Source organism: Nansenia antarctica (genome assembly GCF_963989245.1).
Source record: "Nansenia antarctica genome assembly, chromosome: 12".
Lineage (NCBI taxonomy): Eukaryota > Metazoa > Chordata > Actinopteri > Argentiniformes > Microstomatidae > Nansenia > Nansenia antarctica.
In genome coordinates, this window is record NC_137682.1 from 6526593 (window position 1) to 6549757 (window position 23165).

At 43.4% G+C, this 23165-nt stretch overlaps 3 protein-coding genes across 4 annotated transcripts; 1 reads left to right on the top strand and 2 right to left on the bottom strand.

Moving 5' to 3' along the window:
• Nucleotides 1-2512: 2512 nt before the first annotated feature.
• On the bottom strand, nt 2513-9627 carry LOC308168623 (uncharacterized protein; the record flags this gene model as incomplete). The annotated part of the gene is made up of 5 exons (XM_080543223.1): nt 2513-3441; nt 3693-3773; nt 4008-4088; nt 4286-4730; nt 9490-9627. 5 exons carry the CDS (start codon nt 9625-9627, stop codon nt 2513-2515), a joined length of 1674 nt encoding a protein of 557 aa, XP_080399349.1.
• Nucleotides 9628-13944: 4317 nt separating this feature from the next.
• Nucleotides 13945-18696, top strand: proca (protein C (inactivator of coagulation factors Va and VIIIa), a). 2 transcript variants are annotated; one of them, XM_080543400.1, is made up of 10 exons: nt 13945-13999; nt 14312-14364; nt 14506-14605; nt 15989-16146; nt 16233-16257; nt 16727-16837; nt 17038-17178; nt 17354-17475; nt 17612-17729; nt 18037-18696. In XM_080543400.1, the coding sequence occupies exons 3-10, from the start codon at nt 14509-14511 to the stop codon at nt 18600-18602; spliced, it is 1338 nt and encodes a 445-aa protein (XP_080399526.1). In that variant the 5' UTR covers nt 13945-13999; nt 14312-14364; nt 14506-14508; the 3' UTR covers nt 18603-18696. The 2 variants fall into 2 exon arrangements, with proteins under 2 accessions (XP_080399526.1, XP_080399525.1); XM_080543399.1 differs by having other exon boundaries at nt 13951-14054.
• Nucleotides 18697-20829: 2133 nt separating this feature from the next.
• Nucleotides 20830-22277, bottom strand: dusp28 (dual specificity phosphatase 28; the record flags this gene model as incomplete). The annotated part of the gene is made up of 3 exons (XM_080543224.1): nt 22224-22277; nt 21395-21801; nt 20830-20952 (listed from the first exon to the last, which is right to left on the bottom strand). The coding sequence occupies exons 2-3, from the start codon at nt 21737-21739 to the stop codon at nt 20830-20832; spliced, it is 468 nt and encodes a 155-aa protein (XP_080399350.1). The 5' UTR covers nt 21740-21801; nt 22224-22277.
• Nucleotides 22278-23165: the final 888 nt, after the last annotated feature.

Sequence of the window (23165 nt, forward strand, 5' to 3'; positions counted from 1 at the left end):
GGCCAGTGTGGAATCGCGGACATTGGCTGTCAGAGAATAGAATCCTATTATCCCATTTCTCTCTTCCTCTAGAATGACCTGTCGTTGTCTGTGTGTGTCTGTGTGTGTCTGTCTTTATTGAAATTGACAAGAAATGATGGACAATGACTCCACGCGGGGCTCGATCCTGGGTGGCTGCACGTCTCTCTCTCTGTCTGTCTTCTGAGACACAGGAGGGACTTCCGCATTAGCGGTGTTAGCTTAGCAATCTCGTTGTGTTTTAACTTCAGTTTAACATGACTTCCCGGGGTCGTAGAGGGCTGGGGTTAGGCTTCAAATGACCGTGTAGACCTAATGAACTTAAATATGAAAACCTTGTGTTTTTGAAATACAGTGTCCTCCATAAGTATTGTGTCTTCTTGTAGGTCTGTATTCCACCGGTTTTACATTTACATTTTTGGCATTTAGCAGATTCTTTCATCCAAAGCGACTTACAACAAATACATCTGTCTAAGTAGCTGAATCATCTATCCATCAGACATCATAAGAACAAGTCAGCTGTTATGACCAGGGGCCATTGGCAGTTACAATGGTAGAGGAACAAAGTTTGAATTTGTAAACAAACAATTACTATACTGAGTTTCTCAGATTTAATTAAATGTTTTCTTTTTTCTGATTTGTTTCACCATTTAGAAATTACAAACCTTTTTATACATAGTCCCCCTATTTCAAGGCACCAAAAATCAACAGTTTGTAACATTGTAACATTGGTGAACTCAGCAAACTTAAACAGGCTGGTAGGCCAGGAAGTCTTAAGCCCAATGCACACGGCGTGCGATGTTGTCGCACCGCCGAATTCGATTCCAGCTACAGAACCTGGCAGAGCATCACCAGACACCGGCGTCTGGTGGGGTCAATGGGTTGCAGACTTCATTTATTGCAAAGGATTGTCAACCAAATACTAAACATGAGTACTTTATTTGGACATTATATATTATTATTTTTTGGACCCCTGAAATAGGGGGAGTATGTTTTTTTTTTTTTTAAAGTGTACTTTCTAACTGGTGTACCCAATCGGAAAACAAACATAATTAAAGCTGAGATTTGCTACTTTGACCCTATAGCAATTATTTGATTTAAAATCCAAATTGTTAGTATCGAGATAAAAGAAGACAAACGGCTTCCTCTTTTCAGTACTTCGATGGTGGGCACTGTATAAGGTCAACCCAGGTCGCAGACAAGCTTAGAAAAGCTCTTTCAACAACATGTTAGACAATAAGAAGTCTGAAAGACACAAATCTGGCCAAACCAATCAAACACAGACAAAGGCAGGTCTCAAGAGCAAGGGTCAACATTTATTCCAGAAAGGATTGGCAATAAACAGAAAAAAAAGAAGAAAAACACAAACATCTAATAGAATTGATACACAATGAACTTCAAATCACAAAATACTCTTACTTTGTAAGTATTGGTTTAAAGATGGCGAAGACAACAGGAAAGCTAGAACAGGCTAGTCATTCCTTACCTCCTGTTCCTCTCGTTACCACATGCAGTATGGTGATGCACTTTGACATTAGCAAAACTAACCAAACTAACTGAACCACAGTTCTTTTCTTTTGATCCTTTAGGCAGCATTACAGTGTAATCACATATATGTGCTTCCAATGATCCCAATGTCTCTACCTGAATCACACTGTCTGTTGTTCCAAACATCCACACTGTGTACCAAAGGGGAACCCAAATGTCTCCTTAAGTACAAAGAGCCTCCTATCTTTCCACAGCGCCAATTCATATACCATCTACATCTTTCTCTGTCTCTCCCTCTGTCTCATTCTCCCCTCTGTCTTTTCCATTTCTGTCTGTACTACTCTATGCATTGTCTTTAAATCTATCTATTTTGATGCCCTTCATTTGATGCTATCTGCTTTATTGTACTGTATTTCTCCAAACACCTGCTCAATTCGGATTCACACATTTTCACAATACTCCTATTCAGTCTATTGATGAATCGAAAAATAAAGCTTTTACAGTTTTACTAATATCAAACATATGAATAGCAATATAAAGTTGGATACTTGTATCAAAAAGCAGATAATGTCTATTCATTGCCATGATATGTGTGGCGCTTATGTGTGTGGAGGTGATAAAGATTTGTAGAAATGTCTTAAGTTGTCTTTCCTCTGACAAGACAAGTTAGATTTCCGTTGAGAATCCAACAACATGCTTTTACTAAACAATACAATCATGAGTAACAGGAAATGCCTTTAGGTGATAGTGTACACAATTGATTTGAGCTTGGAGCCAAACTAGGTTTAGTCGATGGATTTATTTTATGCTGCATAAACTGTCTAATTCAACCCTGGTTCAGCAAACTACCCATGGCTAACAGGTGTTGTCATGCCTTCTTGGGACCATATATGTGTGGATCTATTTATGCATGTGTGTTTGTGTGCAAGTGTGTATGTGTGTAAGAGGGTGTGTTCTGTGCACATGTATGTGAGTATAACCTGTGCCTGTCTAATTGACTCCTCGTTTAAGGTGCCGGGGTTGCTGTAGACCCTGGGATATCTCCCCATTGATAATCTTGAACCATATCGGGATCGGGATCTGTAGGAAAGAAATCTCGCCCCCGTGGCAAATCACAGTTATCAGGGCTGAGCAGGAACCCGGAGAAGGTGCTGCTGCTCTCTGGATCGTGGTACATGCCGTTGTTATTGGTGTCCTTCACCTGGAGCCACACCTCGTCAAACATACTCAGGTGGAGCACCACCTGCTGGCTGATGACGCCTTGGTCGATGGGTCCTGTCGTCTTGACGACGGGCGAAAAGTTATGGAACAGCCCCACTTTGAGCAGCCTAGCGGCGACCACTAGGTGGTAGCTGAACACATAGGTGCCGTTGACCACAGCCCGGTATTTACCCGTGGCCGGGTTATAGTTAAACCCTCGGTTACTGATGACAGTACGGAACGGTACGGGCATGCCAGGCTCAGGATAAATCGAGTCGAGTGCGGCGGTAAAAGAGGATTGCATGGCCGGCATGCACGGACCGGGCTGCCCCTGCATCCCCATCAGCCCCATGTCCCCCTTTTCACCATCCATGCCGTTGGCACCGTGGGTGCCTACCTCACCCTCCGGTCCCAGGGGCCCTGGAGGTCCCGGTTGCCCGTTGGCCCCGTCAGTCCCGTCCTCGCAGTTACAGTCACCCTCGGCCCCCTGTTCCCCTTTCTCACCGCCTGACCCGGGGGCGCCGAACTCGCCCGCATCTCCCATGTCCCCCTTAGGTCCCGTAGCCCCGTCGGTGCCCGCCCCCCCAGGCAGGCCTCTGGTCCCTGCCGGCCCGGGCAGACCTGTCGCACCCGCGGGGCCCTGGACACTAGTGCAGGTCTCCGAACATCTACCTGCCTCTCCCATGGTCCCCTGCTCACCTTGTAGTCCCTGTACACCCAGGTCGCCTTTGTCCCCTGAGAAACACACAGGTCCACGCGCGCACGCACACACACAGGTCCACGCGCACGCGCACACACACAGGCACACAGACACACACACACACAGGCACACACACACAGGCACACACACACACACCACACACACACCACACACACACAGGCACACACACACACACACACACACACACACACACAGATGAGATCTATTTCTATTTATAGAGCTGGATGCTGAGAGATTAATCATCTGAGTCAGTTGTTTGACTGACCTTTGAACCCACGGCCGCCCTTTGTGCCGCTGAAGCCAAACAGCCCACGCTCGCCCTTCTCACCATCATCGCCCTTCTGACCTGGAAAAGACAAGTCAAAAGAGAAGAAAAAACACTTTCTTGGAATAGAAAAAGAGAAAGAGAACAAGAGAGAAGGGGGGGGGCGGGTAGGGGTGAGATGGGATAGAGGAGGATTCCACAAAGTGGAAGAGGAATAGACAAAGCTCTGCATTTGTGTTACAGATATGTTATGTTACTCAGAGTTCCTTGACATTTTAGCTGTTGATGAATTAACGGAATGCAAAGCTGGTTTACCTTTAATGCCTTGTTGACCTGTGAACCCCGGACGACCTCTGAACCCGGTGAGTCCTCTCATTCCAGGACTACCAGGGCGACCTGTATTGGTGGAGGGGGAGAAGCAGAAAGTTAGAAAAACAATAACTAAGTTACTAAGTGATAACTAGTGATGATCACGTGTTCTGTGCATATACAGTACCATGTGAACATGTTTTTTAAATCTATGTATCCATGTGTACAACTGGCTCATGTCAGTATACAGTGTATATATATCTCATTCATGTTGATCTACACACCTGGCAGACCCCTGTCTCCTCTGTCCCCCTTCGTTCCTACATTGCTCTTGCACCGCGAACAGACACAAAACCAGGGCACCTGATCCATAGGGGGCGGCACCGGCGCGTCCAACAGCATCTGACAATAGGACAGGTCAGGCTCCGGCCCGCCGCCTGGGTTCTCCAGTAGAGTCAGCTCCCCAGGGTCCCCCTGTTTTCCCATCCCTAACCCTGGAAATGTCATGTTCATTCCAGGCATGGGGGGGTTGTGATGGCTGCGTGCGTTATTGGAAGGCATGGAATCGAATGGCATGGGATGGCCGTCAGAGTCTGTGGGGTAGCTTTCAGTATTAATGGGGTAATTCAGGGGGTAGTTGTCATCCTCTGGACCCGGGGATGTGGGAGAGAAGGTCGCTGCGGATGTCAGGGAGGAGCAGAGGAGCAGCCCCAGTAGACTTTTCATCATCTATGAGAGAGAGAGAGAGACACAGAAAGAGAGAGAGAACCAAGATAATTAAACAGGGAGTAGTAAGGAGAAAGTTCAACAAACTACATTCTGATGGCACAGTTCAGAGCTATTACACCAAAGATTTTGTATAATTAGAAGATGGTTGAGTGGCTCGAAATCCAAGCCGTCCAGCACAGAATCCAAACTAGGAATTTCCAACTTGGAAACTCGTTGTAGAAAGGTGATACCGGAGTTTCCCACTTGGAGAATATCAGAACCAACAAATAGGAAGCTTGACTCAAATAACTTTTATACAAAAATGTTCAAATAACTTTTATAGAACATTTTAACTCTTGAGGTTTTGAGTTTCTGAGTTCAGAGTTTTTGAATACAGCATTATCCATGGTTTGTATTTGTTTAAATAAAGATCGAAATTAACACTCATTAATCAACACTAATGTCAAGTAGTTATGCAATGTTGCATTTATTCATGCCCTATGGCTTTTTAAATACAAATTGAATACAATGTGTTTACAAATATAGGCAGTTAACACTCGTGTGAAAAAGAGAAACGTTTTCATTCAGCTTTTGAGCCACACTTTTTTTTTTTTTTACATGAAATGTATGCATGAAAGTGCTTGAAAGAGTGGTAACAGTTCTTAATGCTTTCATATGATCTCATCAGACTGCGTATCTGCGTAGCAGTCCCTCTCCCTAAAGATGTTTGTAACGTACAGATAGGCTAATATGTTTCGTCTTGTGTGGTCAAGAGATCGTAAGACTAAAAACTTATATTGCCCCCCTTGTACTGTTTCTCTGTTCCTCCAGTGTAAAAAAAAACAAAAAAACACTAGGTTTAGAAGAAGATGATAGAAGAAGGTTTTTCCTTCTATCAATGGCCCCGGGCCTGAGCTGGATTACTCTTCCTGCTACGACTGGTGGATTGATGATTCACTTGCTTAGTATTCAAATGTATTGATTGTAAGTCGCTTTGGAATAAGGCGTCTGCTAAATGCCAAAAATGTAAATGTAAATGTAAGACCGTAGACGTCACATTAAGCTAAGACCAACAAGAACAAGGTGCAAACATGAGTAAAACATGAATGTTCACAGTCTTTCTATTGTTTTCCAGCATTAAAAAAATAGTCCAGTCCTTATTTTTCCACAGTCTGACGACTTATCAGGTGAACATTTCACTAACAGTGCATACGTCATTCATTATCCCTCACATAATATTCACAGGTAGCACTCAAACATAGTCAAGGGCACCACAATATGACATTATTATACACTTATTATGATAATGACAGATTCACTTTTGCATGCCATTTTGACATGCCATTGCCAATCACTGAACAACTGTTGCTAACCAATTGCACCTTCCAATCACCATGGATTGTAGACCATCATACACAGGTAATGACACAAAACAAACTATCTTTTCACTCTGAGAATATATTCATATATATATATATAACTAATGACACAGACCATTCACCAATCAAACACCTGCCAATTTCACCACTCACCTACAATTAACCATCGATTGAAACCCTGAAGAAGGCAGCTCGCTGCCCGAAAAGTTGGTTAAATAAATAATTAGCATCGGTGTGCAAGAGTGTGTGGCTCTCTTTCTTTCTTTTTTTGTGATCAACCAACCTGAGTCATAACAATAAGCCGTTACACAGTGACTCTCTGGGGCCATACAGTAAAAAATAAATCACTCACTGTTTACTGTACAGTGGCTTTGCAAAAAAGAGTCTGGTAAATGGACTAAGGTTTGCATCATATATGATTCTCCCTCACCACTCATAAGTTACACTCACCATTCCTTCGGAGTCTTGTGCCATCATCTGCAGAGCGAGATGCTTGTAGAATTATGATGCAGGATGATGGCATTGATCAATTTATAGGCCTCGCCCAAAACAACACCTCTTTCAGTCCACCTCGCACCCACTGGACCGGCAGACAATAAGTAAAGTAGGGGAGGGTTGGGCTGAAAGAGATACTCTATTGTATTTTTTTATAACAGAAAAACTAGGGCTTCTGCCTGTAAGGTGACCTCATTAGTGATAAACAGCACAGTCCCAAATATAAGAATCAACATAATAGACAAGGAAAAAAAAGAGGGGTGTCTCTCTCATTCTCCTACTTTCCATCCTCCTCCTCCCACCTAACTTGGAACGGCTCTCTCACCCTCCTTCCTCTCTAAATCTCCCTCTCATATTTTCACTCTCTCTCTTCACGCTCTCCAGTGTCACTGTTCCATCATCTAACACTCACTGTCTCTCCTTCAATCTCACCTCTACTTCCTTACTCTCTCTCACTATCTATCTGTCCATCTCTCTTTCCCTTTCATTCTCTCTCTCTCTCTCTCTCTCTTTCTCTCTCTCTCTCTCTCTCACTCTCTCTCTTTCTCTCTCTCTCTCTCTCTCTCTCTCTCTCTCTCTCTCTCTCTCTCTCTCTCTTTGGTTTTGGCAGATGAGGAGATAAGGAGTTGAGACTGAAAGTGGATATCTTTCAGACTGCTGTGATAACCCGTACTCCAGAGACACCGGGCTTCACTGCCCTACTTCAACTCACGTGTCTGTCTCTGGACTGGCTCCTGGATGCAGGACTGTGCACTGTCATAGTGAATAATGGGATCCAAATGTCAAGTCAAGTTTATCTTAAAGTGCATTTAAGATATGCCCCTTGGTCTCAACACCCTTACTGTAGATAGGTATTGGGGACAGATAGATAGATAGATAGATAGATAGATAGATAGATAGATAGATAGATTGACAGACAGACAGACAGACAGACAGACAGATAGATAGATAGATAGATAGATAGATAGACAGACAGACAGACAGACAGACAGACAGACAGACAGACAGACAGACAGACAGACAGACAGACAGACAGACAGACAGACAGACAGACAGACAGACAGACAGACAGACAGACAGACAGACAGACAGACAGACAGACAGACAGACAGACAGACAGACAGACAGACAGACAGACAGACAGACAGACAGACAGATAGATAGATAGATAGATAGATAGACAGACAGACAGACAGACAGACAGACAGACAGATAGATAGACAGACAGACAGACAGACAGACAGACAGACAGACAGACAGACAGATAGACAGATAGATAGATAGATAGATAGATAGATAGACAGACAGATAGACAGATAGATAGATAGATAGATAGATAGATAGATAGATAGATAGATAGATAGATAGATAGATAGGTAGATAGATAGATAGATAGATAGACAGACAGACAGATAGATAGATAGATAGATAGATAGATAGATAGATAGATAGATAGATAGATAGATAGATAGATAGATAGATAGATAGACAGACAGACAGACAGATAGATAGATAGATAGATAGAGGATAGATAGATAGATAGATAGATAGATAGATAGATAGATAGATAGATAGATAGATAGATTGGGACACTGGCAGGCTGTTCCAGAGGCGAGAACCATAGACACTAAATTCTGCCTCCCCGTAGGTCTTTGTCCTCTCCCAGGGAACAACTATAAGAGGCCAGTACCAGAGGACCTGAGGGATCTAGAGGGAGCATACTTTAAAAGCATGTCTGACAAATATTCATCATGGCTCTAGGCCATTTAGTGATTTGAACACCAATAAAAGGATTTTAAGAACTATTCTAAAACTGACAGGCCATCAATGAAGGGACTTTCAGACAGGTGAGATGTACAGTATGCTCTCCTTCTGGTCTTGGTCTGTACTGCTGCGTTTTGAATGATCTGTACCTTATTTATAGGTTTTTTTTAGGTAGACCAAAAAGGAGAGCATTACAGTAATCAAGCCTGCTAGTGATAAAAGTCTCTCAGTATCTGCAGAAACGGTTGCACTTTTTTGCTATATTTCTAAGGTGATTAAAAAGCTGTTTTAGTGAGATTTCTGATGTGAGATTCAAAATTAAAATCAGGGTCTATCCGCTTGTTAAGTCGTGACGTGTTTCCGGGTCCAACGTTGGCTGAGGCGCTGTCTTCGAAATGCCGAAATAATAATAATAATTAATTATATTTATATAGCGCTTTTCCGAGGCTCAAATACCCTGACAATATGGAGAAAACAGGAACGTGCTGTGTCCCTTGTTGTATGAATAGATTCGAGTCTAAAAAACGATTAAACTGTCATTCTACCGCTGTAGTTCACAGGTACTCTGGTGCGGAGAATTTCTGGTTTGGACTCGGAAATGGCTAAACGTCACTTTTGACGTCAGACTTAACAAGCGGATAAGCACGGTAAGATTTTTTGCTAGGGGTTTTAAGTTACTGCACAGTCTCTCTGGGCCTTTTCACTGATAATTAAAACCTATTTGTTCAATTGCAAGAAATTGTGTGACATCCACAAATTCATATGATCAATGCATTCAACTAGTTTATCAATAGGCCTGATGTCATTGGGTGATAAAGAGATGTATAGTTGTGTGTCTTCGGCGTAGCTCTAAGAAAATTAATCCTGTGATGTTCTCTGATGATATTTTTTAGTGGCAGCATGTATGACGGCAGCTGGTGAAAGGGGGAACAAGTTGGCAACTGACCAAATGTTCTGACTTTTATTCTGAAAAATGTAAATACATTTAAACATTGTTGAAAATCAATGGCACACTCGCTAGTCACGCCAAAATATTGCAATGCATTGGATTCGGTGAGTAGTCCCCACTACTACCTAGTCCTGGAGACGTACAGGCCCAGGACAGATGGCAAGTTGCAGCCGTTGCAACCTTCTCGGCTGACCGAATAATCCGCTGTAGTCTGCCTCTGTCCTTGGCAGTGGAGGCAGCGAACCAGACGGTGATCGATGAGCTGAGGAATGGACTGGATGATGGACGTGTAGAACTCGACCATCTGGGCCTTCTTGATGGTGGAGGTCATGTTTTCCGCCTATCTGAGATCCTGTGAAATGATTGTCCCCAGGAATCTGAATGACTCCACACTGTTAACTGGGGAGTCACACATGATAAGGGGGGGCGGTTGGGGCTGGGCTCCTCCTGAAGTCCACTACCATCTCTACAGTTTTTTAGAGCGTTGAGCTCCAGGTTGTTCTGGCTGCACCAGGAAGCCAGGCTGTCAACTTTCCTTTCTGTAGGCAGACATCCCCGTTGGAGATTAATCCAATGGGGGTTGTGTCATCCGCAAACTTCAGGAGTTTGACAGAAGGGTGGCTAGAGGTGCAACTGTTAGTGTAGAGGGAGAAGAGTAGAGGAGAGAGCACACAGCCTTGTGGGGCTCCAGTGCTGATGGTGTGGGGCTCCGAGACAAGCTTGCCCAGCCGCAAATGCTGCTTCCTGTCTGTCAGGAAGTCAGTGATCCACCTACAGGTGGGCTCAGGCACGCTCAGCTGGGACAGCTTGTCCTGGAGAAGAGCTGGGATGATGGTATTGAATGCGGAGCTGAAGTCCACAAACAGGATCCTGACATAGGTGCTGAGGGAGTCTACGTGCTGGAGGATGAAGTGGAGTCCCATGTTGACTGCGTCGTCTACAGAACGATTGGCTCTGTAGGCGAACTGCAGTGGGTCGGGGGAAGGGTTTGATGATAGCCTTGATGTGGGTCAGCATGAGGCACTCAAAGATCTTCATGATCACAGAGGTCAGGGCGACTGGTCTGTAGTCATTTAGGCTTGTGATCCTCAGCTTTTTCGGGAATGGGGATGATGGTGGATGTTTTGAAGCAGGCTGGTAACTTGCATTCGACCAGTGAGGTGTTGAATATGTCTGTGAGCACTGGAGATTATCTGCACAGTGCTTCAATGTAGAGGGGGGAGACAGTGTCTGGTCATCGTGTTGGTAGCAAGCTAGCAGCTAAGAAAGAACATTGCTATGAACTGCATGTATGACAACATGCTAAAAACACATAACTATGCATAATTAGATCATATAGTCCTTGCTTTTGAACACATCCTTCAAAAAGTAAGTTTATTTACAAGTCCATGTATCACTAATCCAGTAGCCTGAAGCAGGACGGCAGACGATACAGGTGAATCCAATTCACAAATGATCTAGTGATCCTAAAACTGTTGTTTGTATTGAGTGGGCTCTTCAACACTTAAACTTTCCTAATATGAAAAAAAACGGAAAACACTTTTGAAGCTTTTTGGAAATGTGCACGACTTGAGAATTGCGGACGTACAGACCTTTTCACCAGACCGTGTCACAATGATGCTCTGCGGTTCATCTCTAGGGATCGTTTCCACACCCACCATTGTCTTTTGTATAAGTCTGTGGGTTGGACTGACTTGACTTTGAGAAGGGTTTATCATTGGATTTCTTTTGTATATGTTACGGTACATGTGGGAATACGGTACATTTGGGAAAACTAGGGTTAGGGTTAAGTGCTACGTCGATTTGGTACATGCTGGCATGTCTAACCCTAACCCTAATCCTATCCCTATCCCTAACCCTACCCCTAACCCTAACCCTAACCTTAACCGTAGAACCCTAGCACCTAACCCTAACCCTAGTTTTCCCACATGTACCGTGTTCCCACATGTACCGTAACATATATAAAGCAGTTATTTACCAATGTACGTCACATCATTCCTTTTATGCTGACCTAGTGGTGATTAGTGTAAAATAATTATTTATGTAAGTATTTAAATATGAAATATCAAAGGGCAGCCTGCTTTCCTCAGATTGTACAGAAAATGTATTTAATTATCTTTTGCAAAAGGAGAACAGTTTACAAGCATGAAATCCTTCTCAGAAAAGTGTTTACACAGAGGAAACATACATTTTTATACAGATGTAACAGTCACGCCCTCAGGTAAGGTACAGGCCAATCACAGGCATTTCCTGTCTGCATCTGTGATGAAGAGGGACTAGCAGTGATGAAGAGGGTTGGGGGAATTGACCCCCACTTTCTCTTAGAGACACAAAAAGGAAGGCCTGAGGCCTGAGGAACACAAAGGCCAGGAACCGCTTTAGATTGCTCGGTATGGTCTAGGTCTAGGTCAAGAGAAAAGAGAGTAATCAGGTCTTTGTAATCATTTAAATGTGTCTGTTGTCTGTTGCCAATGTCAAGCTTCAAGTAGAGAAACCGGTCTTCATTGTCTAACAGACTGAGGTTGTCAATGTGTTCATTCTGCCCAGACAGTGACTGTCTAGTGACTTCTTGTGAATTCAGTCTCAAAGGCAATGAATGTCTTATCAATAATAAAATGTCTTATTCAGGCATATTATTCCGCCTCATTAGTCATGCTCTCAAAGCTTGAGGACCTGTGCGTGTCTACATAATTGGGACATATACATAACTGATTTTAGCTACTGTGCTCCTCAGACATGGAGTGATCTTCAGGGTAGGCTGAAGTTGGAGCACTTGGTCCTTTACATACATTTTAAGTCATTGGAACAGCCCACAAAGATTATATTAACAGCCCTCTTGTTATGGTTGATTAATGTGTGATATTTGTATCTTGTTGTGTTGTGTTTTTTAAGGGGTTGTTTTCTAATCATGTTTGTATTGTAAACAGGGCACACCCGCTAAAGAGACAGTGAGTCTCCCTAGATAAATAAAGGTTAAATATATATATATATTTTTTAAATCCAGGAATAGTCCAGGAAACTCAGGATACAAAACAGGCCCCCAGTGGTAGGCCGAACCTCTGACCCTGCGACACTGTGTGTGAGAGACAGTCAGTACTGTACCTATGGTGTCCTGGGAATAACCACACCTTCCACTCCAAACAGTTTGGTTCCCCATTCAGAACCCAATGGAATCTGAGCTGTGTCTTTTATTCTGGATGGTTCTGTAATAAATCAAACCAGTGCGTATACATGGAAACCCAAGCTGTACAAACAAGGCTCCAACACAAAGAGGATAATGGGAGATGAATGCCTAACCCTAATAACTGGCCTCATTTCCACACCCCTCAGACACAAATATGCTTTCAAGGTGCCTCGGTTGGAGGGCTGTTCTTTCTCAGCTTTGTGGGGTTTTAACAGTAGCAAAGGTGTGTGTGTGTCTGTGTGTGTCTGGGTGTCTGGGGGCGGGGGGGGGCTTAGTAATGTGTGTAGAGTAGTAGGTCTCTCCTACAGGATGGCCATCTCTTTTCCTGTTGTATGATAATGAGAAGTAACTGATGGATACAATTAGATTATGAAGTGTTTCATTTGGGGGACAGAGTAAAAACCATTACACTGTTTTTGAAAGTACCGTAAGAGGGGAATATCAGTTGACACTGAGTTTTATATCAACTCCTAACCTATTTAAAGTAGGAAAGGTCTCACAGTATTATGGTCACTGAACATTCCAGCCAGTAGATAATTGTGGACCAAATCTGGTCTTGTGGTGGCAATTCGTGAGCTTAGAATTATAAGGTTCTATCTCCGTTTAGGGTAGTTCAGAGATATTGAACGTCAAAGTTTTTACATTCCATTATGTTTTGTGAGATGGAACCTTTGTATTTGATTAATTACTAACTTAAAAATGTCAACATTTATTAAAAAATAACACCACACAGGCTTTAATAAACACCTAATGGATCAGATTATGTAAAAAACTCAATTTTGACCAAAAAGAACCTTTTCATTCTAACGTCACGAATTGGCTGAGTGCTGGAAATGGCAAATATTGCATGGGCCAGCCCTGACTGAGAGTTGCCATTTGCTGTGGGCCAGCTCTGGTGTAAGGAATGTGGCCCTGATACAGTACTTTGAAATTGAAAATTGAAATTGAAATTGAAATTTAAAACCTTTATTGTCCCCAATGGGGAAATTTTGTTGTCAAACAGTACGTTCCTGTAGCTACTGGGCCATCTTTAGTGTTTAGTGGTTGAAACCTGGTCCACATCCACATGCTGGCCAACGTCTTGCCAAGGCAAATATAAGGCTCAGGAATGGCAGGCAGAGCTGGCCCGCTTCTGGCCTGGGAGAACAAAGTTGTATTGGGGCAGCATCCGGACGCCACTGACTGGGATGTATTACTCTACTTTTTACAGATGACACATTTCAATAAAATGTTGTGTGTCTGTGTGTCTTTTTTCTATAGTTCTATAGTCATTTCTATAGTTCACATGAGACATGGGGGGGGGGGGGGGTTGCAGTTTGTGCCACTGTGTGATCTCTGGTGGGGGTTAGAATGGGAGATGAATGGTAGATAGAGGGTAGATGTGTAGGGGAGGAACACTGGGAGAGACAGCAGAGGCACAGACTGTGGACTCACAGTAAACATCATCATCTGTAGTTAGTTATTAACCCAGTTCAAACAGTGCCTCCGTCAGTCCTGTCCCAGCCATGTTTCTCAAGATGTAAGTGAAACAAATGATCTGACAGTGCTCCTCCTTTTTAACTGAAAATATTAAGGTACAGTATAGTCAATGTTGTGTATATTTTTGTGACGGCCCGAACGTTTATGGGGTTATGAAGCTATTTTGATTCTCAGCATGTACTTGTCCCTTACACCTATCCGATAATTTGGATAGAGCCATGTTTGTAAGGAATCCACAGCTCTCTAATCAAATTTCTAATAAATATTTCACAAAGAAAGATGCACAACATTGCAACGGGACACCGATACTGTATAACTCAAATAACGTATTTCTCTGTTTTCTTATTTCAAGCTGTTCCCTGAAGAGGAGAGCCTAAAGAGTGGGTCGGTTCTATTCACTACCTGGTATGAGAGCTTGTTTTTGCTTGCCCACTTATTAAGATTTTAAACTTTAAAAAGCTGTGTTCAGAGTGCTTGCCTGTACAACTATGCTAATCATAAACTGCATATTTCTTAACCTCTATGATGCGTTGTCACTCTTGCCAGGTTATGTTGGCTGCAGGGTCTGTCGGTGTCATGGGCAGGCACTTCCTCTTGGTTTCTTTGGCTCTTGCTTTGTGGTCGGTTTCGGCTCTCAGCGTATCAGGTAATACATTTTATCATTATTAAAATCGTTGACTGACCTGCTACAATACAGTTTATTGGTGTGAATCCTAAACAGGTGTGAATCTTAAACTATCTGCCCAGTAGTGGTGAGTGTATGTTGTTTTAGTAGACCAACTAAACTGTACTGTGGCAGAAGTCCTCCGTGGTCCTCTCTGCTCAGTTGGAAGATCATGGCGCTAGTACCGCTTAGGTTGTGGGTTCGATTCCTGCTGGGACCATATATACTGAGAAATGTATGCACTCACTCACTGCAATATAAGCTGCTCTGGATAAAAGTGTCAGCTAAATGGCATACGTATATTATTATATTAGGAGTCAAAGCTGTGTGTGCTGGAAAACCTGTCATTGGATTGATTTGGGGATTTTAATTGGGGCTCAATGTAATACTCAATGTATTTGGTCGACAATCCTTTGCACGCAATAACAGCCTGAAGTCTGCAACCCAACCAGACGCTGGGTATCTTCTCTAGTGATGCTCTGCCAGGCCTGTACTGCGGCCATCTTCAGTTGTTGTTTGTTTTGAGGTTCTTTTTGCCTAAAATCATCTGAAAATGAAATGCATGTTCAGTTTAAATTTGAAGATTGACTTGGCCAGTCAAGACCCTATGGCAGTATGTTTTAGGCCATTCTGGTCTTACTGTATGATGAAGCACCATCCAGAGGCATTTGCTTGGACTCGAGCAGACAATTATGTTTCTTTACTCTTCAGAATACATTGAATGAATGAATGAATGGTCTTTATTGTCATTGATATAGTACAGGTACCAAACAACGAAATTTGGGAGGGGGCGCTCCCCTGGTGCTAGGAAAGGAAAAAAAAAAAAGAAAAAAAAAGGGAAAGGAGCTGGTTCACATAAATATAAGCGTGAATTTTATTCATTCGTAATTAGTGAAAACTGCCGCATATTCAAAAGTCAAAGATTCCAAGGCACTGCTTTATGTTACTGCCACATTTTCTAATGGCCTCTTGTTATTTGGCCTATATTTAATCTGACACAACTCGAGTAGACGTGCCAAACAGTTTTGAGAAATATTCAGTAACTACTGACCTGTGTTGCACCTCGATAAATGTTCTATAATATGTACTATAGCCCTGTGAGTTTTGACCTTACTTGACCTCAGACTCCCCCCTAGAACACTGAATACCTCATCTCTGATTGTCTAGTCTACTGTAGTACTTGTGGTTCTCTTCTGCAGTGTTCTCCAGTGGTCCTGAGGCCCGTAATACTCGTGGTTCTCTGTGCTGTGGTAGTGTTCTCCAGTGGTCCTGAGGCCCATATGTAATACTCGTGGTGCTTCTCTGTGGTAGTGTTCTCCAGTGGTCCTGAGGCCCATATGTAATACTCGTGGTTCTCTGTGGCAGTGTTCTCCACTGGTCCTGAGGCCCACATGTTGCTACGCTCTAAAAGGGCCAACAGCTTCCTGGAGGAGCTGAAGCCCCCGTCTCAGGAGCGTGAGTGCAATGAAGAGAGGTGTGACTTTGAAGAGGCGAGGGAGATCTTCCAGTCCAGGGAGGCCACGGTAAGTTTGTGTCTATCATTTGTTATGCTATATCATGAAGAATTAATACATGCAATTACAGTTTTTTCACTTTAACTTGCTTGCAGTTGGAATTCTGGACGGTGTATACAGGTCAGTGAAGTTTTACAACAAGTTTTCGGGTCTCTCAAGCAAGATTACACATCACACAAGCATTTCGTAATACAACCGCTTAAAGACCTTTGCCTTCTTCAAAATGACAGATTTATCCCAGAATATCTGATTAGAAAAATAATTGACTTCGCACAGCTTTTCCAGTTTCTGTCCTAGGACTTCATCTGTTTACCTTACTTTTCACCTTGCAATTTATGTGGATTTTCTAAACATTGCTAGACAACAAACTCAAAGTGGTGCCTAGACAGTGAACGGGGGAGTAAAAGGGTACTTGACAAGTTAACAATAACATGATGGCCTCAAAATCAAAGGTGCAAATTCCATTTTTATATATATTAAGACAAAAGCATTAGCTTATTAACCTTTTTAGTGTAATCAATTAATCTGTGCAGACCAAATTTAAAGATGATAAAAGAAACGCATTAAATCTGGATGTGGTGTGTCTTAGATGGAGACCAGTGTATTTCAAATCCCTGTGGGAACGGGACCTGTGTGGACCTCCTTAAAGACTACGACTGCCGCTGTCATCCAGGGTTTGAAGGAAGACACTGCAACCAGCGTGAGCCTCTGACACCGTCTGTATGTGTGTGTGTGTGTGTGTGTGTGTGTGTGTGTGTGTGTGTGTGTGTGTGCGTGTGTGTGTGTGTGTGTGTGTGTGCGTGTGTGTGTGTGTGTTTGTGTGTGTGTGTGACTTTAAATCTGTTTAAAAATGTAAATCTGTGCTTGGTGACCTCCTGACCTTACCGTGTCTGTGTCCAGGCATCACAGCCACCAACTGCTCAATTGACAACGGTGGTTGTGACCACGAGTGCAAGGAGAGTGAGGATGGTCTGAGAAGGACTTGTAGCTGTGTCAAAGGATACAATCTCCACCTGAACTCTAGAGGCTGTACGCCCATAGGTAAACTACTCTTGCTTTCCTCTGTGGGCGTGCGTGTGTGTATGTGCATGCATGTGTCTGTGTGTGTGTGTGTGTGTGTGTGTGTGTGTGTGTGTGTGTGTGTGAGTGTCTCTTCAGACATGTCTGCCTCTACAATGATTGTGTGTTTATGGATTTATCTCTTCATATCCTTTAGATGATAACTCCTGTGGGCGCCTACTGATAGCGAGAACCTCCTGGACTAAGCAGAAACTACAGGGTCTACAACCCTGGGTTGTGGCGGGAGAGGTGGGCAAGAAGGGAGAGAGCCCCTGGCAGGTACCACTCTCTCACAAACTCTTAAAAGGAGCTGCTCACTATATTATACTCACACTATATTCATTCTGTTGTAAATGCAGTACTGTCTGGCTGTTAGCTACAGCTTGTGTGTAAAGACTGTGTGTCTGCCTCCCAGGCTCTTGTACTGAACGCGATGGGAAGGTTTCACTGTGGGGGGGTCCTAATTAATCAGAACTGGGTCCTGACTGCGGCCCATTGCCTGACTAGGAATCTTCACTTCAGTGTCAGACTGGGTAAGTAGCTACATCAGTTGTGGTGAATAAAATGTTTATGCCCACTCCAAGCCTGGGTTAGTTTTACTGAGGGCCAGAGGTCTGTCCAGGCCAGGGGACTGACCAGAACATGGAGCAGGCACTCCTGTCATGTCACAACCAGTTATCTATTTATGTGTATAGGTGACTCATACCTCCTTTCCACCAACGCGACACCTAGTTCTAGTTCTGGGCTGGTGTTAGTGCCAGTTGCGCAGTTGGTTCAACTTGCGAACCTTCTAAGAACCAGTTTGCTTTTTCATTTATTGACGTGTATTGATGTGTACAGGTGACTACGAGCGCTACAAGTACGAGGGCTCCGAGGTGACCCTGCCGGTGTCCAAGGCCATCGCACATCCGCACTACAACAGCGAAACGGTCGACAACGACATCGCGCTGTTGCGCCTGTCCTCTCCCGCTCCCTTCTCCGAGTTCATCCTGCCGGCGTGCCTCCCCGGGCACAGCCTGGCCGAGCGCGTGCTCCACCTCAAAGACACCCCCACCGTGGTGACCGGCTGGGGCAAGCAGAACTTGACCACGAGCCGATTCAGCTCCGCCCTCAACTTTATCGAGGTGCCGCTGGTGGAGCGCGACCTGTGCATCCGCCAGATGACCCACGAGGTGACGGAGAACGTGCTGTGCGCCGGCGTGCTGGGCCGCTCGCAGGACGCCTGCGAGGGCGACAGCGGGGGACCCATGGTCACCCTGTACCGGGACACCTGGTTCCTCATCGGCTTGGTGTCGTGGGGCGAGGGCTGCGGCAACGTGACCAAACTGGGGATTTACACTAAGGTGGCCAACTACATGCAATGGATTGAGAGTACTCAGGAAGAATGGGACAACGCCCATCCATGAGCCAAATCATTTTTGTCTTCATTCTGCAGGTTCCCACCTCCATCCATCAGATGTAACTAATGCTGTGTGAAATAAATTGACAACCTTTAAAACACTCTCTTTGTCCTTACTTAGTGGACTTTTTTTTTTTACACACAAAGTGATAGTTTAATACTTTTTGAAGAAGCAGGCATTAGGTAGCATATCCAGATTCATAATCTTTATTCATTTCTGGCCTCCTTAACAACACTTCTTCTGGACACTCACAGAAATGGACATTGACAGAGAAAGAAGAAGAGTAACATTGAGCCCCTGAGCACTACCTAATAATAGCTACTATTTCATGCTAGATATCACAGTAAAATGACACATATTTAATTAATTAATTAATTAATTTTGCCATTTAGCAGACGCTTTTATCCAAAGCGACTTACAATTACGAATTACAGGGACATTCCCCCTGGAGTAACTGAGGGCTAAGTGCCTTACCCAAGGGCACACTAGTAGTGGTGTGGTTTCAGGCGGGATTTGAACTCACAACCTTCCGATCACAAGTCCAACTCACTATCCACTAGACCACCACTACCCCCAAAACATTTTACCGTCACTAAAGGATGGTCGGACCTTGTATCCAAAAACAGTGGTTGGAGAAGTTTTGTTTCACCTTTAAACGTGTTAACACGATTAAATGCAGCCCTTCCTATATAGCTGGGGAAATGAGTCCTACCTGAGCACAGGTTATGGTACCTGCTCTACATTTACAATTAAGTTATGTTTAAGACATTTCATGGCTTAACACTCTTTGTATTCCTGTATGGCTTAGATATATGCACAGTTTTCTTTTCATCCATTGCAGCGATTCCACCACAAAAAGGTCCATCTCCAAAAGGTGCCTTTCCAGTCTCTTCTGCGGAAATAGTTCCCTCTAGAGATAAAAGGTGACACCAACACTTCTTGATACAGCAATATTTTCCCGCAGACAAAAAATTGACAGGGAAAGAATCTTCAATTGCAAACGAGATTAACATTGAACTTTCTTAAATGGATTGAAGAGCCTACTAATATAGCAGTTTGTTATTGTAGCTATTTCATACTACATATCACAGTGAAAGGTGTCATCTTTTTTTAAGTCAGTATAATGCTCAATTATTGAAAAACACATTTAACTATCAACGGCTGAACTGCTGCTATAACTTCTAAAGGTTTACAGTAATATCAGACGGATAATTGTTGCCTTGAACCTGATCTACAGCATTAGATATATTATAAATTGACAAACAAGCATTGAGTGGCACCTGAGATATACAAATACAAGACAGAGATATCACCATAACTCACTCTCCTACAGTTGGCTATTAGATACATGTAGCCTTAAGGGGCAATCTGGGTTTGGTACATCAATTTTTTCAAAACATATACTATATATCCATTGATTCTTGGAAAATATAATTGATCCCCCATCTGAACCAAAAATATAAGCTTGTTTTCCGCCATTAACAATGTAATTGTGTAGCTTGAAAACGTGGTTAAACAACCTATCATGTTTAACTCCTGGATGAGCAGTCATACCTGCATTCATAGCTCCATTTGAGAGTTGTTACATTTATACAGACCTATCAGCTGTTTACCAAAAAGTGGCAGGTAACTGCTTTGATGCTGTTGTTTGAATCCCAGATTGCCCCTTTAAACATGACGTCTTAAAATGTTAACAGGAATAAATGCAGCACTTCCTAGCTGGGTAAATGAGTCCTACCTGAGCACAAGTTATCGTACCTGTTGTACATTTACAACTAACTATGTTATGTTTAAGACATTTGATGGCTTAAGATTCTTTGTAATCCCTGTAGTTACCTTTATAGTATTGCTTGGATATATGAACAGTTTTCATCTAATGCAGCTAGATTCCACCACCAAAAGGTCAATCTCCAAAAGGTGGAGGTCATTAATTTGCATTTCCAGTCTCTTCTGTGGAAATAGTTCCCTCTAGAGATACAAGGTGGCATTGCAGCCATTTGATGTTGTGTACTGTACACACAGTATAAGATGCTTGTAGCAGTGCATAGATGGGTCAAAGGCCAATGATACAGCTGAGAAAACAATAATGCTCCTTATCTCTTTAAGAATGGAGATTTGACAGGCTATCAAAATAAAGAGTCAAGTTGACTAAGAATAAAGAGGTGTCAGGTGTCTCTAAAGGCTTATGGCGAAGAGCTACAGGGTCCTACAGGGTGGATAGGTGGAGGATCAGCTAGGATGGAGTATCATGGTCTTCCTCCTCCACCTGCCTCTTTTTCAGCTCCTGCTCATATCTCCTCAGTTGGGCCCAGAAGCCTGGATTGGGCTCCACCACTGAGCGAGAAGTTTTCACTTTCTGGAGAAAAGGAGTGTAAAAAGTCTGTTACAGTACATACTGTAGGTTCTGAGACACAGACAGACCTGACTCACATAACACATAAAATAAATGGACTGCACTTATATAGCGCCTTTATCCAAAGCGCTTTACAACGGCCTCTCATTCACCCATTCACACACACATTCACACAACAATGGCGGCAAGCTACCATGCAAGGCGCCGGCCCGCTCACTGGGAGCAATTTGGGGTTCAGTGTCTTGCCCAAGGACACTTCGACATATGGCCAGCTGGGGCTCGAACCGCCGATCTGCCGACCTTGTGATCATTAGACGGCGACTCTACCTCCTGCGCCACAGCCGCCCCCACATAACACATTCCACAACCAGAAACACAACAACATAACAGTACATGCCACCTTTCAGTTTCACCCATCCCTCCCAGCCTCACAGGCCCCACCTACCTGAAATGCATTAGCCAATGAGAGCTGCCGGTGCTTCATGAGGTACGCCACACATATGGTCGCCGAGCGACTGCGCCCGTTCTTACAATAGACTACACTGTGGCCTCCCCTCCCTGCCTCGTCCTGGATGGCGTCTGCGCAGCGATCAAAGTAGCGGTACAGGTTCTCGTTGGGGTCGTCGTAGACGGGAACACGCAGTACGGCGACCTTTGAGGCGGGAAAAGGCTGCTGGCGAGACACGTTGATGCAGAGCGTCACCTCCTCCTGCTGGATGAGGTCATCGTCGCAGGCCGAGCGAGCGTTGCTGATGAACAGGGCGTTGGTGACCTTGCACAACTGGAGCATCTTGAACTGGAGACCTGCGGCGCTCCTCTCCTCTCGACTTGCACAAAATCAATCTTCCCCAACTGTTGTTACATTAACACAAGCACACTCAAACAAATATTGAATCCCTTCTCTCTGACACACACACACAGACACACAGACACACACAGACACACACACACACACACAGGCACACACACACACACACACACCCTACAACACTGACTATCAAACAAAACAGACTCTCCAATAAACACTTGCATTCACATGCAACCAATGATCAGTGCATGCAACTACTCACATAGCAACGGACCTCAAAGTCTGATAACATCTCTCACACCAATAAACAAATCCCAGCACACATGAACACATTCAAAATAACTCAGTCGTGTGCGCTCAAAGTGAGTGACACATTAACAAACACACTGTCAAAACATGAGGACATTACTCCAGTTGCAGCAAGACATCCAGCCTACAATAATACATACTCACTAATACCACATACCCACATACACACGCTCTCTCTCAGTTGAACGCACTCTCTTCATCAAATGCAGAGACTGTCTTTCCTTCAGACTATATGTTGAGGGGGATATATTGCAGGTCAGTGAAATGGCCTTCTCCTGACTCTGCTCTAATAACAAGCTATATTTAGTGGGTAGGACAGTCCATGGTCAGGCACACCCTGGGTCCCAATGCCACTTCAGTTCATGTCTGATGACTCTGTGATTCATAAATTTGCTGTCGGAAGATAAAGAAGAGGAGATAAATATGGAGATAGATGTAACTATTGTAAATATATTGAGTAACTCAAAAATGTGTACCATGGTCCGTAAGCAAAAAACACAAAGCACAAATATAACTTACTGTCCACACACAAACACCTCTCTGTATTTGTAAACCATTATTTTAATAAATGCAAAATGCACTTATTGCAAAAAGCACAAGCATTAGAACTGTCAAATGTGCATTTGCAGATCACATTACTAGTATTAGTGTGTGGATTTCTTTTGACCTTTGTTTACAGAATGTTGACAATCATGGAGAATGAATCACAAATGCATCAGTTCACTATCATTAGGTGTGTTCGTATATATACCATGGAGGCCCCCAGGCTAATTATATCTGACTCAGAAGGATAGGTTGCATAGCAACCAAGCAGCGAATTATTTGAGCCACATTGATGGAGTTAATCGCTTGGATCAGAGTTAATCTCGAATAGTGGAATGGCCCCCAGTTAGTATACAAATTCCATATTTTCCATGTTTAGCTCACATTATTTTTAATGCAGTGTTTGCTTTTGCAAGAGATTTGAGTGTGTGAGTTTTTGAATTTGTGTTTGAATACTATAAATCCAAACTAATAAATTATAGTTCAAAGAAAATGAGCCATGCTTTCAGAAAATGTGTTAAAAAAACGTATACAAATAATAACTTTGATTTGTATA